Below are 16769 nucleotides of genomic sequence, written 5' to 3' on the forward strand. Positions count from 1 at the left end.
AGGAGGAGATGCAGGCGCAGGCAGGGAATGCCACTTCAGCAACGGGGCTTCTGTGGACATGTGGCTCCAGTGAAGATAGGAAACACAGCCACGGCTTCCTTCATGGGGGTGGGAGAAGGGGAAAATTAAGTTAAAGCGTTGTTTCAACGAAAGCCAACCATGCCAGATGTGGAGAAGTGAGCCAAGCTGTTTGTAAATGGAAAGCATTGCTGTTTTGGAGCAAATATAGGCACCAACCAGCCCCAGCAGCCACTGGCCAGCACAGCAAAGTATCATCCCATACCCCTACAAGCACCACACACCCTGGTTTCCGCCGCACAAGTAGCTCGGGGTGGCAGTCCAGGGCTTTTTGATCTTTCAAGATTACAAAGCTTTGCCGCATACAGGAACACTCTGAGAAATTTCTCATTTATACTGCCTTTTCCCTAGAGCAGCTCCTCTCTGCAGTATCAGAAACAAAGGTGACAACCTTTCGCTTTGTAAAGAAAACCGCCAAGCGAAGCGGACTATAAATAGCACCCAAAACTGACCCGCATCCCCAGCCGAGGGGAATGAAATGAAGACAAGTGAACGAACAGCTTCAAGGTCAGAGAGACTTTTTTATTTCCCCTTTGTTCAAGGTCTGGTAATTTTTATCCACGCAGGAGAGCAATCCAAAATACATCATTAGGGTTGTAGCTAATAAAACCCACACTGGCTTTTTTCAGCCCAGCATTGTTTCCTTTGCCCATATGGGGATTATGGAGGGAGGGAGATGCTTCCCCCAGCACCTGCTCTACCATCACAACCTCTCCTTGCATCCCTGCACTGAGCACCCTGGCCACGCCAGATCTGTCCCAGCACAGAGCAACCGACCAATGCTGCCCTCAAGAGCACAAAGTGTGGACAAATTAAAGCGCTATCACATCATCCTGCCTTTCTCTGCCAGACTGTAGGGATGCTCCCCACTACTTCAGATCATTCTTAGTCTGCAGAGAGCCGGCTTGTCACACAGCACTGGCTCTCTTCCTTCTCTCCAGCTGCTAAATGGCATTAAAAGAACTAAGCAGCCATTAAATAAAACTTTCCCACTTGCTTCCCATGTAGACAATTGCTCTCACTGCCACAGGGAGGTTTCGTACTGGCAGCTGGTCCATGGGTACACAAAGAGCAGGGAGGTGCCAGGATCAACTCTAGTATAGCACAGGTCACCTAGGGAAAGCATCCGGGGAGAAACAGGGACGTGATCCCGGGGGTCTGCATCCTCACCACCACCTAGCACACAGCCCAGCTCCTCCACTCTTATTTCACCCCACAACGCTGACCCCACAGGGCACCTTCCTTCTGCCTTTCCCATCAGTACCAGCCTGGCATTAGCATCCATTCTCCTGCTCCACTTCAGAAAAGCCCATAATTAACAAGGGCAGGGGATAACGGAGGCCAAACAGCAGCTCTTCTGAGCAATCTGGGGCTGAGCACCATCCCCGCCTGGACCTGGAGACAAACGACCTCTCCGTGTATCAAAGTCTCAGAGATTGATGACAGGCTCCAGCAGCCACTAAGGGGCAGCTGGAGTCCACATCCTGCATCCCCAAGTGCTGTACCACATCTCCACCTCACTCTTGATTTATGATGGATTTTCCTCCCAGTCCAGGGGAGGAAATCAGGCAGGTCAGCCCATGGGGATGTCTGACCTTCCCCACAGTCACGTCTCTACCCGAGGCAGTGCTGGGACATGCTCAAGACAATGCTGAAGGTAACTGAGCCCCTGCTAAGCACACATCTTCCCTCCTCCAGGGGCTGAGGGCAAATTCCTCAGGCACCATTAAATCTGGGTTAATGGGGTTGCACAAAGGCGAAGCAGGACACCAGCACTGCCCCTTCCCACCAGGCATACCAACAGTCCCTGCCTCCCAAACCGCTGCCTTCCTGATCCTCCTTCTTGGCTGCCTTTGGTGGGACATAGGGGCCATTCTCCCACCTGAAAAGCCAAAATTAGTCAATGTTTGTGCCAGTGAATAGGCACAATGGCTCCAACAGGAGGGATCCAACAGAGCTGGGCCCTCCCAACTCATTTCCATCTCAATGGGGTGTCTTTTCCCCCTACCCTATCCCCATGGGGCCACCACAGAGGTCCCCAGCAGGAGGCACAGTCCAAAGCAAGAGTCGTGCTCCTGCTCTTCCCAGCAGAATAGAGGTCACAGACAGGGGCCACAGCCCTGCATTCAGCAGCAGAAAGATGCAGAAGAAAATGCTCAGCAGCTTCACGCTTCACCAACCAAACCAACCCCACCAGCCGAGAGGGAAAACCCAGTGCTCACTGCTGGCACTGCACACCCCCAGCAAGCCCACACACTCCTTTTCCTAACGCCAGCCCCCAATGACTCTCACCCAGACGTTTACAGGGGCTCAGCATCCTCACTAATGATGCCAAAGCATCACTCATCCACCCTGCTCTCCCACTACTGCCACGCCATAGCCACCAATGCCTTACACAGCCCTACAGTAACAGGGGCAGGACCAACAAGGCACACAGCCAGAAACCCGCAGGCTTTTTCCTTTCCCAGCCCTATTTCCACATTACTTCCAGGGCGGCAGCCCCTGCCAGGGCATAGGATGGTCTGCAGGGACCAGCTATGAAGGTGATGCTGCCGTGTTTGGCTGGCACAGACCCGCCAGCTCCTGAGCACACCCTGCAGGGCAGCACTGAGCTGTCTTGAGGGGCTGCCGAGAGGCGCTTTGCCCTCAAACCCGGGGACAATTACAGAAGCCAGGTTTACACCTGGTAACCGTTTTGAAGACAAGGGGTCTTTGGGATCCACCTTCATCCTCGAGCCTCCTCCAGCCTTCACAACATACTGTTCCCCAAAAGTCACCTTGCCTGACACCGGCAAAGTCCAGCAGCAGCACTACCTTAGTGCCAGCTGCTCCGCGGGAGCCGGGGTGGGCTGATGGATGGGGTGAGGCGGCACGCTGCCTGCGGGCGCCCGGCGCCAGGGAGAGGCGAGACGTGCACCGTCAGCGCTTTCGGCAGGGAAGGTTGGAGCAGGGCTGGCTCCTGCTGCCTCCCGGCTGGCCGGGCGCCAGGCTCCCAGGCCTCCTCGCTCACCTGCCGGCTTTGTGCGGAGAGCAGAGCAGATGGGGAGGGGGGAAAAAAAAGAGGGTTACGGCTTGTGAGTCAAAAAGCCTGGGGGCATAGAGGGTGGAGGGAGTAGGGTTTTGTGGGGAGGGAGCCTCCTGACACTTCCTCTGCTTCCCCAAGGCTGTGTGTGCACGCTTGAGCATCCCTTGGAGGGACAAGAGCCTGGAAATATTCATCTCCATCCATCCTGCACAAGGCAGGAGCAGGAACCCCAGTGGCATTCCCCTCCGGGAGTCACTCGAGGACGAATCTGGCAGCTGCCTGCAGCCATGGCCTCGCCACCCTGGCAGATCCCAGAGGCCAACGGTTCACGATGAATTTCTAATTGTTTCCTCCAACAATGAGACATCCTGTTCAGAGCCGGGCGGCGCAACAAAGCCCGACGCTAGCGAGCAGGGCCCCTTCCTGCTGAGCAGGAATGGGGCGATGCCGAGTGCTCCCTGCCACGAGCAGGGAATGGGGAAGGCTCTGCCGCCCCCTCCCCATCACCCCATCCACTTAACATGCCAGCTCTCCAGCCTCCACCTTGATTAAAACAGCTTAACGACTCCAGCGAGAGCTCTCGAGGGGGCGGGGATCCGCCAAGAGGTATTTGATGGATTCACTTTGGCAACCGTTGGCTACCTTGTCATGCCAATAAAATTATTGCCATTGATTGGGGAGAGGCGCGGCCGCATGCTCCGAGGAGCGTATCTCCCTCCCGGGGCTGGGCACAGGCGCCCATGGGGGCTGCACGCACATGGGGAGGGGACGAGGGGTCTCCAGAGGATGGGATGGGGAGGGAGGGGGAGAGGGCAGAGGGAAGAGGCAGGAGGAACAAAAGGCCCTTGTGCTGGGCAGCCAGCTGGGAAGAGGCAGCAACACAGGCAGGAGAGAATTTCAGGGGCTGCGCAGGGGTCGATGCTCGGGGAGTCCTCAAGAGTCACCGGCTGACACCATCAGGGCCAGGGCAGGCTTCATGCCCCGAATATGTCCTGTCTCCCACCCCCGACAAAAAAATAAAAGCCATCCAAGGCACAGGCAGTAAGTAGGGTAGCCAGCAGCAGGGTCACGAGGGGGGCCGAGCCCTCCCGCGCGCTCTGGGAGCCGGATTTCACGCGCCGAGACACAAAGGGCCCCTTTTCAGCCGGAGCCGCTTACCCTGAGCACTAAGCAGAGGGTGACGCGAAAGGATCCGTGGGGACTGGGACCAGCAGAGTGGGCAGGGAGCCTGACAGCTTCTCCTCCCAGCTCACATGGACCACGATCGGGTCATGCATCGTACCCTAGAGGCCAACACATGGGGGCTTTTGCGATCGGAAGGGAGCCAGCAGGCAACAGGGAAATCCTCAAAAGAGCCCCCTCTTCACAGCACCTATTTTCTGCCCAGACACACCAAGGGTTGTGAACACTCCAAAGCCTCCTCATCCAAAGCTTTAAGAGAACTCAAAGGGGGTGCCTCCATGGGCTGCCAAGTCTGCTCTCCCAAAGCACCTCCATGTCCCTGCCCTCGGCAGGACAGGAGGCTGCAGGGGAGCCCTTCCACCCTCCCCAGGACAGGACAGGAGCACCATGTCCTGTCGTGCAGGGATGGGGATAACCCACTTAGTGTGAAGAGTTTATTATTCTAATTATTTAAGTGGAGAAACCAAATCAGGCAGACATAGGGCCAGTTCAGCTGTGCTTTCTGTGGGAAAGAATAAACAAGCTGTGGCAAGCACAAGGCCTGGAGGGGAGCAGATTCCCGGCAGAGACACATTCTGATACATTCATGCCCAAGGCCAGCCAGTTTCAGGACAGGGCAGGGAGCTACAGGGATTGCAGTGGTGACTGAGCAGCCAGATAATCCTCAAAAAATGAGAGCTTGGCTGGCTGCGAGGGATGTGTAGTCCAATGCTATCCTGCTGGGATGAATTGGCTGCATTATCCCACAACCATGCCTGCCTTAGCAATCTCCAACACCTGGATATTCAGTGGTGCTGAGAATCTCCTGTGGGGCTGTGGCAGAAGGGACAGCTCTCAGCCTCCCTGCCCCATAAGCAGCCAGGGACGGCTGTGGGCAGGGAGCCACCGGCTGTGTTGAGAGAAGCTCAGCTCACCCCCCAAAAATAACCAAGCAGCACCCAAAACTGGGTCAACCCACAAGGGCTACATTGAGCTCCGCAAAGCCCCAAGGCAATGCCATGTTTGCATAACGAGGAGCAGATGGCAGCAAAGGAAGGCAGCAGGGTCTGCACTGCACCTCCCAGAATATCCCACCGCTTCAGCTTCCAGCCACCAGCCAAGCACGGTGCAGTTACTGGGAGGAGGTTGCAGTACCAGCACACCCCCTCCAGTATCATTCTTCTTCCCTCTCTCCATACAACACTTCAAGCTCAGCCAAAATCAAGTCCTTGGCACACACAGGTCAAGAGGTGACACAGGTGCAGCGTCAAATGTGCCTCTCCAGCACATAACTGAGCACTCCCATTGCAATAACACACAGCTTTGTGTCCACCCAGAAAATAGGAAAGACAACCTGGGAAAATGATAACTGTCCAATATAAAGACTGCCAAGTGAGGACAGGTGGTTTCCAGGAAAAACCAGAGCATTAGGAAGCAAGTCTCATTTCCCTTGCACAAACATCCCCTGGACATTCCCGCTGCAGCATGCTCACGGCTCACGTCCCCATGTCACTTCCCTATCCACAGCACCCTCAGACTACAGGGTGCAAGGCCAGGTCCCTACTGTGCCAGCTCAAGAGTAGAGAGGAAGTGGCTCACTGCCAGCCCCAGCAGCATGGGAAGCCATCCCCACATTGCTCACCTGGGCATGGCAGGAATTCCCCGGGCGCCCCAGTCCCATGACTGCTGGCACCGAGGACAGCGAGCACGCGGGACCAAGAGCTTTCCAAGCCTGGCCTCTCCACATAACTCGGGATCAGCCAAAGATAACTGCCTGCCTGGCAATGCTGCAGGGACAAGCTGAGAGCAGGCTGCCATGGGCTCTGCTGCCGCAACTCACTCAGTATCCCAGGGATCAGGATCTCCATCCCCCCAGTGCCTCCCCAGCCCAGCCCACAGTTCCTGTCCCGCACAGAGTTTTGCAAATCTGACATTGCTTGCAAGATCCTTCCACCCCCCGAAACTGGGGACTCCCTGCAGCTGTGGTGGCAGCAGGTGCTCCCCAGCACCCTGCCTTCTCAGCAGCAACTGTTGGTGGCAGGGCTGGGGAGAGGCTGCAGGGCAGCCAGAGGCTCGTGTGGCTTTTTGGGGGGACAAAAGGAGGCTCTGTCTGCACGCAACAGCCTGGACAAATGCTGGGCATGAGAGCTGCCATCCAAGGAAAATCCAGACACGGCATTGACTCTGCCCTGACCTTACCCCAGCCCAGATGGCGAGATTGGTGCCCCTCAGCAGAGCAGCATCTATTACAGGGCTCCTGGGGACGGGGGAGGGGGCACCCAGCTGTCGGCACAGCCCTTCCTCTCCCAGAGGAGATGCCAGGGGTTCTGGCAAGGGCGGGGGGGCCAGCAGGAGGGCAGAGAAGGCACCAGGCTGCATCAAGCCTAATGTGGGTTCTTGCCAAGGGGACGGTGGGAAACACTAACAGCTTAAAAGCAGAGGGATTGTGACCGCTGCTGAACGATGCAGCCCCTCTCCCTGCACCCTCTGCCTGGAGGAGCCACCTTGGCTACACTTTGCCCTGCCAGGCATCGCATCCCCCAGCTGAGGACACACTGGTGCCACTCAAAGACAGGTCAGCAGCCCCTTCCCGCCCTTCCCTCCCTCTGGCCCCGGCAGCCAGGCGGCAGGATCAGGTAGCTGCTGAGGCAGCGCTTTGCCAGGCAGCCAGGCAGCCCCTGCCGCAGGAGGGCTGGGCTGCCCACCTCAAGGTCATTGCAGGGACGAGGAGGAGCCCTCACGGCGCAGGGCTCGAAGCCTGCAAAGTGCTCCCATGCTGCCACTGGAGAGCTCTGCAAATCCCCAGGGGATTTGAGGGCTCCAGGTAGGATAAGCCTACAAAACCTGCTCAGCAACCCTGTGCTCGGATAGGGCTGAGACCCATCTCTTCATTCTCCACGGAGCTGCTCCATGTCCTCTTGCCCTGCAGGGCCAGAGAGTGAGACCAGCTATTTGGGGCATCAAGTTTAAAACTATGAAAAAGAGGTCTTGGGAAAGCCCTGCAGGAAAGGAGGACGCTCAAACCACACCTGGGCTTCAAGTTCTGGCTGCAGTCATGGCTGTAGCATGTAGCCCATACACTAGTCAGGCACCTGAACTAGACCACCCCTGGCAAATGGCTCTGAAGGCACAAAGACTAGAGAAAAACTGAGTAAAGGAGGAAGAGGAAAAATCAAATCTGCCATCTAAAAACCAACCACCAGCCCCTCTAGATAAATGAGGAATTAGAGGTGTAACACTGTTGTCATGGCTTTTCGAACTCTCCTCCCACATGCTCCTTCCTTCCCATCCCCACCTAAAACCCCCATCTGGAGCCCAGAGGCAGGAGAAGCTGGCAGCAACATGACACCAGTCCCTTTAGATCCCTCATCGATCCGGAAGGGAGGATGAGCTGCCTCCATCAGCTCCCCACAGCCCTGCTCAGCCCTGCTACCACTGTGCACCCCCCCGAGGACCACAGAAAGCCAAGCAGATGTGGGGCTGGAGAGGGCCCCTCCATCCTACCCCTCACACCAACACATGCTGCCCATGTACCTAAAAATGCTGCTAATGGGCAGGGGTACTGGTGGGTTGGTCAAGAGTCCACGGGAAGCACGGGCAGGAGGAGCAGGACATACAGAGACTATCACCCACAATGGCACCCTGCTCTGGATTCCTGCCAGGGGAGCTACCCTGCTGTTTCCAGGGCACTCTGACCATCACAGATAAGGAGACATAGCAAAAAGGCAGGATGCTGTGCCCAAGATGGGGTGTGGAGCATCTAGCAAGCCACAAAAAGACAGGCCAGACCCCACAGCCAAGCTCTGGTCCATAGCAGGGACCCTACAAGGACCTTCACACAGCGTTTCCCTGGCTGAGGATGTGTTAATGGAAGCCCTGTTTATACAGGGCATGTACAGCTATAATTATAGGCATGATGTTATGATAACAGGAAATCCGTGCCCTGTGGAGATGCAGGCAGAGAAAGGCACGCACAGAGCTATTTGCTAATTGCCACCAACAATCAGCCTTTTGTGCCGTGGCGGGGTACGGGAAGTGAAGTCTCCCCATCACCGGGCTGGAGCCATCAGCACCCACCTCTGCCCACCCTACCCAGGCCATATGGATCCGGACAGACAGAGCCCCCCTTGCAGCAGCTAAAGAGCAAACCCATGTGCCCTGAGACATAACAAGATGGGTTGTGATCCACCAGTGGCAAGGACTCAACTTCCCTGTGTTATAACCCTTCCAAAAGGCAGAGGTTTTGTAAATTTGGTTGACAGAGAGAAGCAATGGGAAATTGCGCCTCACTGGCCCTTTGCAAATTACCCCCAATATATCAAGTCACTCACGGAGGCACAGCAGTCATCCCTCCCCAACATCATCACTAAGGACTTTCCTACCTTTTTGATCTTCCCGCTTCGTGTGCCTGCAAAGACAACGGTTTGTCCTCTGTAGTCGTAGGCAGCCACCGAGGTCATCCCATCCTCCTTATCCACAAAGAGTGGGGTCCCCTCGATGGTGACGGTCCCACCCAATGGCTGGTTAAAATCCTGGCCACAGAAATTATCGTCGATCTGCAGCGGCTGTCAAAAGAAAGCAGAGGAGAGATGAGCTTTTTGCCAATGCCTCGATATGTTGGACCTCCCACACGGCCATCAGCCATCACCCACATTCACCCCACAGCTACGGCCCCTTCAACAGCCCCATCCCTTGCCCCCCCCCCCCAGCCATCGCACCTCACAAGACGAAGGAAGGCATGAGTTGATGCTTCCCTAACATTCCCTATGCACTGATGTAAGGCACTCGGGACAGAGGGCCTGCATGCAGGCCCTCTCTACATCTGAAAAAGCTTTGCAGGCCAAGACCAAGGCCCTCTGTCCTCTGCATCTTACAAACCCAGCGGGAGCCAGCGCAGCATCCCTGCTCCCCCTCCATCCCCGCTGCTGCTATCTCAGACACGTGGGATGCCAGCACAAGTTCCCCAGCACACGCACATCCCTCTCCTTCTCATCCCGGTGCTAGCTCCAAAAAGAAAACAGCTTGGCAGCAAGGCAGCTGGGGCTGAATCCTGCGCCCCAGCCTCCCCCTGGAGACAAAACACTTCCCAGCCAAGGCCGTGCCAAGGCAAACGAGTCGGGGCTCCTAAAAGAGCCTCATTTCACACAACAAACACTCTACCCACCTGCCAGCCCTGTTCCACCTCCTGCAGGAACGTCTTTGGGAAATCCCCACATTTTTTCCATGCTGCCTTGCCCCATACAAGGCGCCTGACTCAGCCAGCTGCCTCCTCAGTTCAGCACGAGCCCGTGGGTCTGGGAGAAGCTTTTGCAAGCTCAGCCCAGGAAGAGGCAGAAGCAGGGCTGCATCGGCCCCTCTCAGCTCTCAGGGCCATGATGGCAGGGACCTCCAGCACGGACAGTCCTGAGGATGGGAAAGGCAAAGCCAGAGGGATTGCCCCTGTGAAAGCTGAGATGCAGGTGGGGGAGCGGGACCAGGACCAGATCAACAGCATTCATCCCCACATCGACCATCCTCATCATGTCACACTCACCTGCTGAGCAGAACAATAGACCCTGGCCACAGCTATCTGGCCTGGGGGGGCATATCGGCCTCCCAGAGGTCCCACACAGGGCAACAGCCTCACATGGTCACACAGCACCAGCAAAATCCTCATCCCCTCCCAGGAAGGGGTTTCAGCCAAATCCGCAAGGGTGGCAGCAAACCTGGGTGCAGGAGGGTAGAGTGGCAAGGCAGGCATGACCGACAGGGAGACAGCCTGATCCAGTCACAGGATTCTTCCGCTTCACAAGGTTCCTTATATAACTTTGAATTTTAAGGAGAGAGAGGTTTTTTGGCAAGCAGCAGCCTCCAAATGCATGCCAGTCCCCAAGGGGTTTTAAATCCATACAGCATGTGCATGGAGCATATGGGAAAATGCCGAGCTCCCAAGCTCCACGTACACAAGGGCAGTACAGAGCTCTGTAATTCCCACTCATTGCTGCCTGGGAAGCAAGGGTCAGCCCAGACCAGCTCCCACCAATAACCCACAATCACCCACACGGAGGAGGGAAAACACGGCACTTTTCTGTGCCCCAGCACAATACACTCGCAGCTACAACGGCATTAGCCTCCCACAGCCATGGCAACACTGCTTGCCCTCCTCACTGTGCTGCCATGCCAGCTCCAAGGCCAGTGGTCCCACTCCCGGTTCCAGTGGGAACTCAGTGCCATGCCAGCCTTCCAGCAGGGGAGGACAGGGAACGATGCCAGCCGGTCACATTCAGCCTCCCTGGGCAGTCTGGGGATGCTGGGCTGCTTCCTCAGTTACTCTAACTTCTGGTTTTCCTGGATGCTGAGTTAATGTACAAAGATCAACTCCCTTCCCTGCCTGACTGCTGCTCATCCTTCACTGAACTGGGGAACTCCTACAGCCAGGCACGAGAAATCCAGGGACCCCCAAAACAGGAACATGGGGCACCATGCATCTCTGCAACCACGGGAAAAGGAGAAAAGGGGAATCAGGACCTCTCCACCCACCCTCTGATTCCCAGCCTTGCCCTTTTCTATCCATTGGCCAACATACACTTATGCATCCTCTTCTGCATAACCAGGCTAGGAATTTTAAAACAGCAGATAAGAGAGAATTATCTTCCCAATCACGAATTGAGATGCCAGCGATGCTTCAGCCAATACACGGCTCCTATCCAACACCCGGGATCCCTCAGGTGCTTTGCTGAGGAAAAAACTGTCCCCAACGGCCCAAATAAACCCCAGCACCTTCCACCCAGCCATCTACAGTAGCAGAGGGGTTAAGGGCAGTGCTGTGAATGTATTGAAGCCCTGGCACCCCTGGGTGCAGGTTTTGCTCTCTCCGAGCTCAATCTGCAGCTTCCTCAACCCCTCTGCTGCTGAATATGCAAGAGGAGAGATGTTTACGGTGTTTACTGCTCTCTGCTTTGTCTCAACATACTCTCTGGGAAATGACAAATACAGCTGCGCTCCGGGACCGAGGAGCGCCCGCCGCCACGCCGCCACCACCTCGATAAATAATTACGCCGACAATTAGCTCATTAACAGCAAACTGCCTCGTTAGGGAAGCACAGGCGGCACAGCGAGGTCGGGCCAAGGGCAGCAGTACCGGGGTTATGGCACCCACCGACTTCCCTGGCAGATGTGGGCTGCAGGGACAGTCGAGGCGGAGGGATGGAAGGACAGCGGGACAGCTGTCCCCGGCCAGCGCCGGCAGGGACCGACACGCACCACGGCACGCGAGGGCCAGTGACCTTGCAGCGTTTCTGCCTGCGGATGCTGGGATCCGCAGGAGGAATCGGGGTCTGCTTGCTCGTGCATTTGCAGGGGTGTTTGCAGGGATCACGGCCTCAGCCCATTGCAAGGGGGAGCTGTTTGTTTTGGTGGTTTTGGTGTGTTTTTTTTAGTTTTTCCTTTTCTCTGTGCTTTCCTTTGGCACCCCTCTCAGTTGCCCCTAGACTCCAGACAACCCAGGCACCACCTGCGCAGCACAGCAATCTTCTCTCTCCCAGCACTAACCTGTCTCCCCAGAATAGGGTCAGGAAATTTGGATTTCCTGGGGAAAGGGGCCTGAAGGAAGGGGAAAGCAGGCCCACAGCACCGAGCGAGCAGTAGCGGGTGTCTCCTTGACATGCCTTGTCTCATTGCCTCCCTTCAAGCCCACTTATGAAAGCAATGAGGGAGCAGACAGCACGGCAAGGCTCGCATCACTCAGCATTATTAATTAGCCAGTAATTCACCAGTTAGCACCATTATAGGCTCAGCTCATCCCCCTGTGCCCCTCCAGGGGCTGCGATGGAGGATGAGGGGGGATGCAGGGAGCCAGGGAGGAGGTTGCAGGAGGCTGGTACCAAGTGCCAGGCTGGGATGCCAGGCTTTTTGGCATTAATCGCTGCTCGGGAATAATCCCAGTGTGGTACAGTTTGTTACCACCTGCATTTTTCCGGCTGCCCCGGAAAGGATTTGGCTTATCCCAGCCCGCTTTTAGGCCCGTTTGTCACCAGCCATTGCCCTGTGCCAGCAAGCTGGGCAGCAAACCCCACTGAGGAGTCAAAACTCATTTTCTCCCTGGGGTGGCCCAGGGAAAACTGATGCCCACATCCTGCGTGCTCCAGGCACTGGCTCTGCCCACACTGTCAGCCCAGGAGTCAAGGACTCCAAGAACCCTAAATAGCTCCCTGCTACAACATCTGCACTCCAGCTCCAGCCCGGTGCCCTTTCCCAGCCCTGCTACACCAGACCATCATCCCCCCAGTTTGGGGATGGGTGCAATGGGCAGGTGCACTGAGCACATCTGGCCATAGGCACACAGACCCCCCAGCCCTGCACTGCACAGGGGAAGAAAAGAGCCTGGCTCTTTTCACACAGCACCAAACCCCTCTCAGTGAAACACTGTGAGCAGCAGTGCCTCTGGAGGGGTTCAGGGGTGATTTAGTCAGCGGGGCTGGTGCAGAGGAATGGACAGGGTAGTTCCACAAGGTGACTCTGCTCCATACGCGAGTCCATGCTCAGGTCTGAGTACACCAGCATGAGGGGTCTTGCTCCTGAGCCAGCTCACTACCCTTCCTGCTGCCGTATCACTGGATCCCAGAAGGAGAGAGAGAGAAATGGGAGGCAGGAATTCGCTCCTCTCGCCAGCGCCGGAGAGGAACCACTGACATCTCCTGAGCTATCTGCCAAGCCTGGCAGCCTCTCTTCCTGGCTCCAACACCAACTCTGGAGAGTCAGAGCTACCCTGCAGCACCAGGGATGAGCATCCCTTGGCCCTGTGCTGCTCAAGGACCGCGAGTGCAATGCTGGCAAAACTTCCTCCAGCATAAACCATGCGGAGGAAGGAGCGGAGCAAGAGAGTTCCTTGCACATTTTCCATAGGGACGGGGTGTAATTCCCAAGCAACTACTGACTTGAGCAATTGCATTCTGCCTCCTTAAAAATTAAAAAACAACATGGCCTTTATTTTCTGGCCAGCACTCACCACCAAGATATCCGTCACTGTCATCACGCACCCTAGAGGTGGCTTTATTTTATTAGGGGCACAGAAATTCCTGCCAGAAAGGGGTAACATGCTCCAAGGGGTCTGTTTTGGCTTGTGCTCAGCAAGCTGAGGGCTTGACTCATGATCCAGTCATGTCTTTCGCAGCTCAGCCTGTCAGCCAGAGAAGGACAGGGACAGAAAACACTGCCTGGATCCCCTGGGGGAGGGTAGCACTCTCCAACCCACCCCATATGAAAGCAGAAGCACCTGCATCATGGCACACATCCTTCCACCGCACAAGAGCCACACATCTGCAGGACCCAGAGAGCACCTTGAGATCCTCCTGCTCACAGGAACTGGCCACCAGGTAGCAATCCCAGGACTCTCCAAGCTTAGAACTACCACCAAAATGCAGGGGGGCAGAGACCCCTCCCCAAACCCAGGGGACATGGCATTGGTGAGCCAGGAGTGCAGGAGGAAGCAGCGAACAACTCCGCTGCCGGAGCCAGCAGCTGCGCGACCCAACAGGCAGCAGTGTAACGATTTCATCATTTTCCAGCAAAATTGAATTAGTTCAAAGCCAAAATCTGATTTGCAGGCCCAGCGCTCTTGACAGCAAACCCTTTACTTTGTCAGGCAGCTGTTAGCTGTCTCCTCCGGAGCTGCGGGGAGGACAGTGGGAGAGAAGGCAGGGCTGCTCCACAGGGACCCCCTGCCCACCTGCCTGCACCCAAAACCCTGCTTGAGCAGGGCTGGGGGCTTGGTGATGGGTGCCAAGCACCAGCAATGGGGCTTGGGGGAGGTGGGCAATAGCAGGTGTGTCAGGACTTCCACCAGACCCTCCCAAACACACACACTGGTACCCTAAAACCTGCCTCAGCCAGGTATCTGACCCTGCCTGGGGACTACACAGCCCAGCCTGGTGATATCCAGTGTATGACCTCCCTGCTACCTGGAGTTGTAGTCTCCAGCAACCACTCCTAGTTTATAACACTGCCTGGGAAAAAAATCCAGTAACAGTAACAGTTCAACTAGAAAACAAACTCGGAAAGCCAAGCAGGGAGGTCCCCTGCCCCTCACGGCTCATAAGTCCCACAGAGCAGCTGAGCCACCAGCAGGGACTAGAGGCGCTCAGGTGAGCACCAGGCAGGAAGACACCTCTCTGGGGACAGAGGGAAGTGCTTCCTCAGGTGGAAATCACTGCTCTAGGATACCAGCACTCACCTCCTGCGCCTCTGGATGACAGTTTGCACTGGCCACTCAAAACTCACCTCACTGACAGCGCCTTGTGCCCTCTGTCCTCTTCTCCAGCACCCCACAGAGAGGATGTGGTCCCTACATGCTGAACATGTGACCAGCTTCTCCTGGGACTGCCAACCTCTCCACTGCCCTCCATCAGGTCTGCTCTCTCTGTCCCCCAAATCCTACTGCCTCCAACACCTCCTGCTTGGCAAGCCCCAGGTGACATGATGCTCAAAATTCCACATGTGGCACCTGCAAGGGACTCCACAGTGGAGCTGCAGCAGATGCCCTAAGGACTGAGCATTCCACCCTCCCAGCCCAACTGACTCTCACTACCCAAATCCACAAGGAAGGGACACCTGCCGAAGCAGGCACCTGCATCAGCATGAGGCCCCTTGATTGGGAGTCTTCACGGGCACTGAATTCAGCCCAAATCCAGACAGCTGCCCCACCATGAAGCTGTGATCTCCACAAGGAATTCTACCAGGCAAATGGAGTACCTTGCTCCAATGGCACCAGTCCTCCCACTGGGAAAATACAGCTCAGGTCAGGTCACTGTGAAGGGTCCAGCCAGAGAGCACCACCAGGAACCAGAAACAGCCTGGCTTGACTAGCGACAAGCAGGGACTTACCGAGTTGATGCAGCCCAGCTCCTTATTCAAGAGCCAGGGCAGTGAGAGTTTCCCTTCCCCTCTGTAGCACGACTGGATACGCTCCTTGATCTTATCCTTGATCTTCTTCAACGTGAAGAGGCAGAGCACAGACTCCTTGGGAGGCTTAACCCTGTTTTTCTGGCCCTGGGAGAAGATGGTGAAGAGGATATCCTCCTGCTCTGAGATGCCCAGGTATTTGGCCAAAGCCTTGCCAGGTTTGGTCAGATAGGCGTCCTGGATCAGGCGGTACTCGATGCCGTCCTGCACGCAGCCGATGGGGAACTCCACGTAGGAGTAGAACTTGGGATCGTCCACACAGAGGCGGACTATCTTGGAGGTGAAAAACTGCTCCCCAGTGGAGTCGGGAGAGGTGAGCTGGGTGTCCAGCTGCAGGGTCAGGTAGTAAACAAACTGCTCGCTGCTGAAGCTGTAGATGTAGTAGATGTCAAAGGTGGGGAACTTGGAGAGTGTATCCGAGGGGATTTTGAGCTGCGAGGAGACAAACTCATCCTGGTAGACAAAGCCAAACATCTCCGCGTTCTCCTCATTGGCCATCAGCTTGCGGCTGGAGAGGGTGGGGAAGTACTCTGACTTCCCATCAATAGGCGTCCCAATGAAGAGCTTGTTCTGCCCATTCAGCACCTCGATGATGACCCCAGACATGGTGCCCGACTCGTTGACGCTGGAGAGGTAGTGCTCCTTGCGGTGGTGGGGCTCACCCAACTTGAAGAGGTCGTCCAGCCGCAGGAACTGGCAAATACCCTGGGAGGCACTGCCACAGGCGATCAGCCGATTCCCCGAGTAGTCCACCAGCAGCAGTTTGTTCACATTGTTGGTGGTAACCAGCCCATGTGGGCAGGACTGAACGCTGGGCGGAGGGTAACACTTCTCATTGTCCTCCACGGGCCCCGTCACGTGGGTCCTCAGGAGTGTGAGGTTATTGGAGAGCTTGTAGATCCGATTGACAGCCCCCACGTAGACCTCCCCGGTTTTGTTGTGGACCACCAAGTGTGTCAAGCTCCAGTCTGTAACCGGGAAAGTCCTAAAGGGAGACTTGGGGCTGCCTTCCGCCAGCGGTAGCCAGGTGCTCCCCAAGAGCAGCAAGGTCCAAATGTGGATGGACAAGTGGTGCTTGAGCCAAATGAGCCACATTGCAGCAGCCTCACATCCAGCCAAGGCCATACCCAAACCCAGCCACAAAATAAATAGAAACAAACCCAAACTAAAGGGATGAGGGAGGGAGGAGGAGCTAACAGGACACAGTCTCCTCTGCTTCCACTGCGCTCGGCATTCAGGGCATCGTGGGCACGGCCAGTCCGGTCAGCCCTAGAGGGAGAAAGACAAGAAAAGTAGGGTTAGGAGGCTTTCCTGCACAGTGTCAGGCCTGTTCCCCCCCACCCAGCAAAGACTGTGATGCTTCACATTTTTCTAGCAGGCAGCCTACCAAAACATCCCCCACCACCTCCTGCTCCAGAAAGACACATCCCCAGCGCAGGGACGAAGGAAACCTGCATGACGCCAAGGACAACCCTGCCTGGTCACACACCACTGTGCACAGCATGTCTCAACCAAGGAGCTGCCATGCACTTGGTATCACCAAGCCAGACTCAACCACCATCCCCAC

General features: G+C 56.1%; 1 protein-coding gene across 1 annotated transcript in view; it reads right to left on the bottom strand.

Annotated features, from left to right (window-relative positions):
• PLXNA1 (plexin A1) overlaps positions 1-16465 on the bottom strand; it is a 101261-nt gene extending 84796 nt beyond the window's left edge. Inside the window, exons 1-2 of the mRNA XM_064667499.1 lie at positions 15125-16465; positions 8647-8829 (exon numbers count right to left, since the gene is read on the bottom strand). Coding sequence (XP_064523569.1) covers positions 8647-8829; positions 15125-16327 — 1386 coding nt within the window. The 5' untranslated portion in view covers positions 16328-16465. The remainder of the gene's footprint in view (positions 1-8646; positions 8830-15124) is intronic.
• Between the last annotated feature and the right edge of the window lie 304 nt (positions 16466-16769).

The sequence above is a fragment of the Pseudopipra pipra genome, chromosome 11, assembly GCF_036250125.1.
Source record: "Pseudopipra pipra isolate bDixPip1 chromosome 11, bDixPip1.hap1, whole genome shotgun sequence".
Taxonomy (NCBI): Eukaryota; Metazoa; Chordata; class Aves; order Passeriformes; family Pipridae; genus Pseudopipra; species Pseudopipra pipra.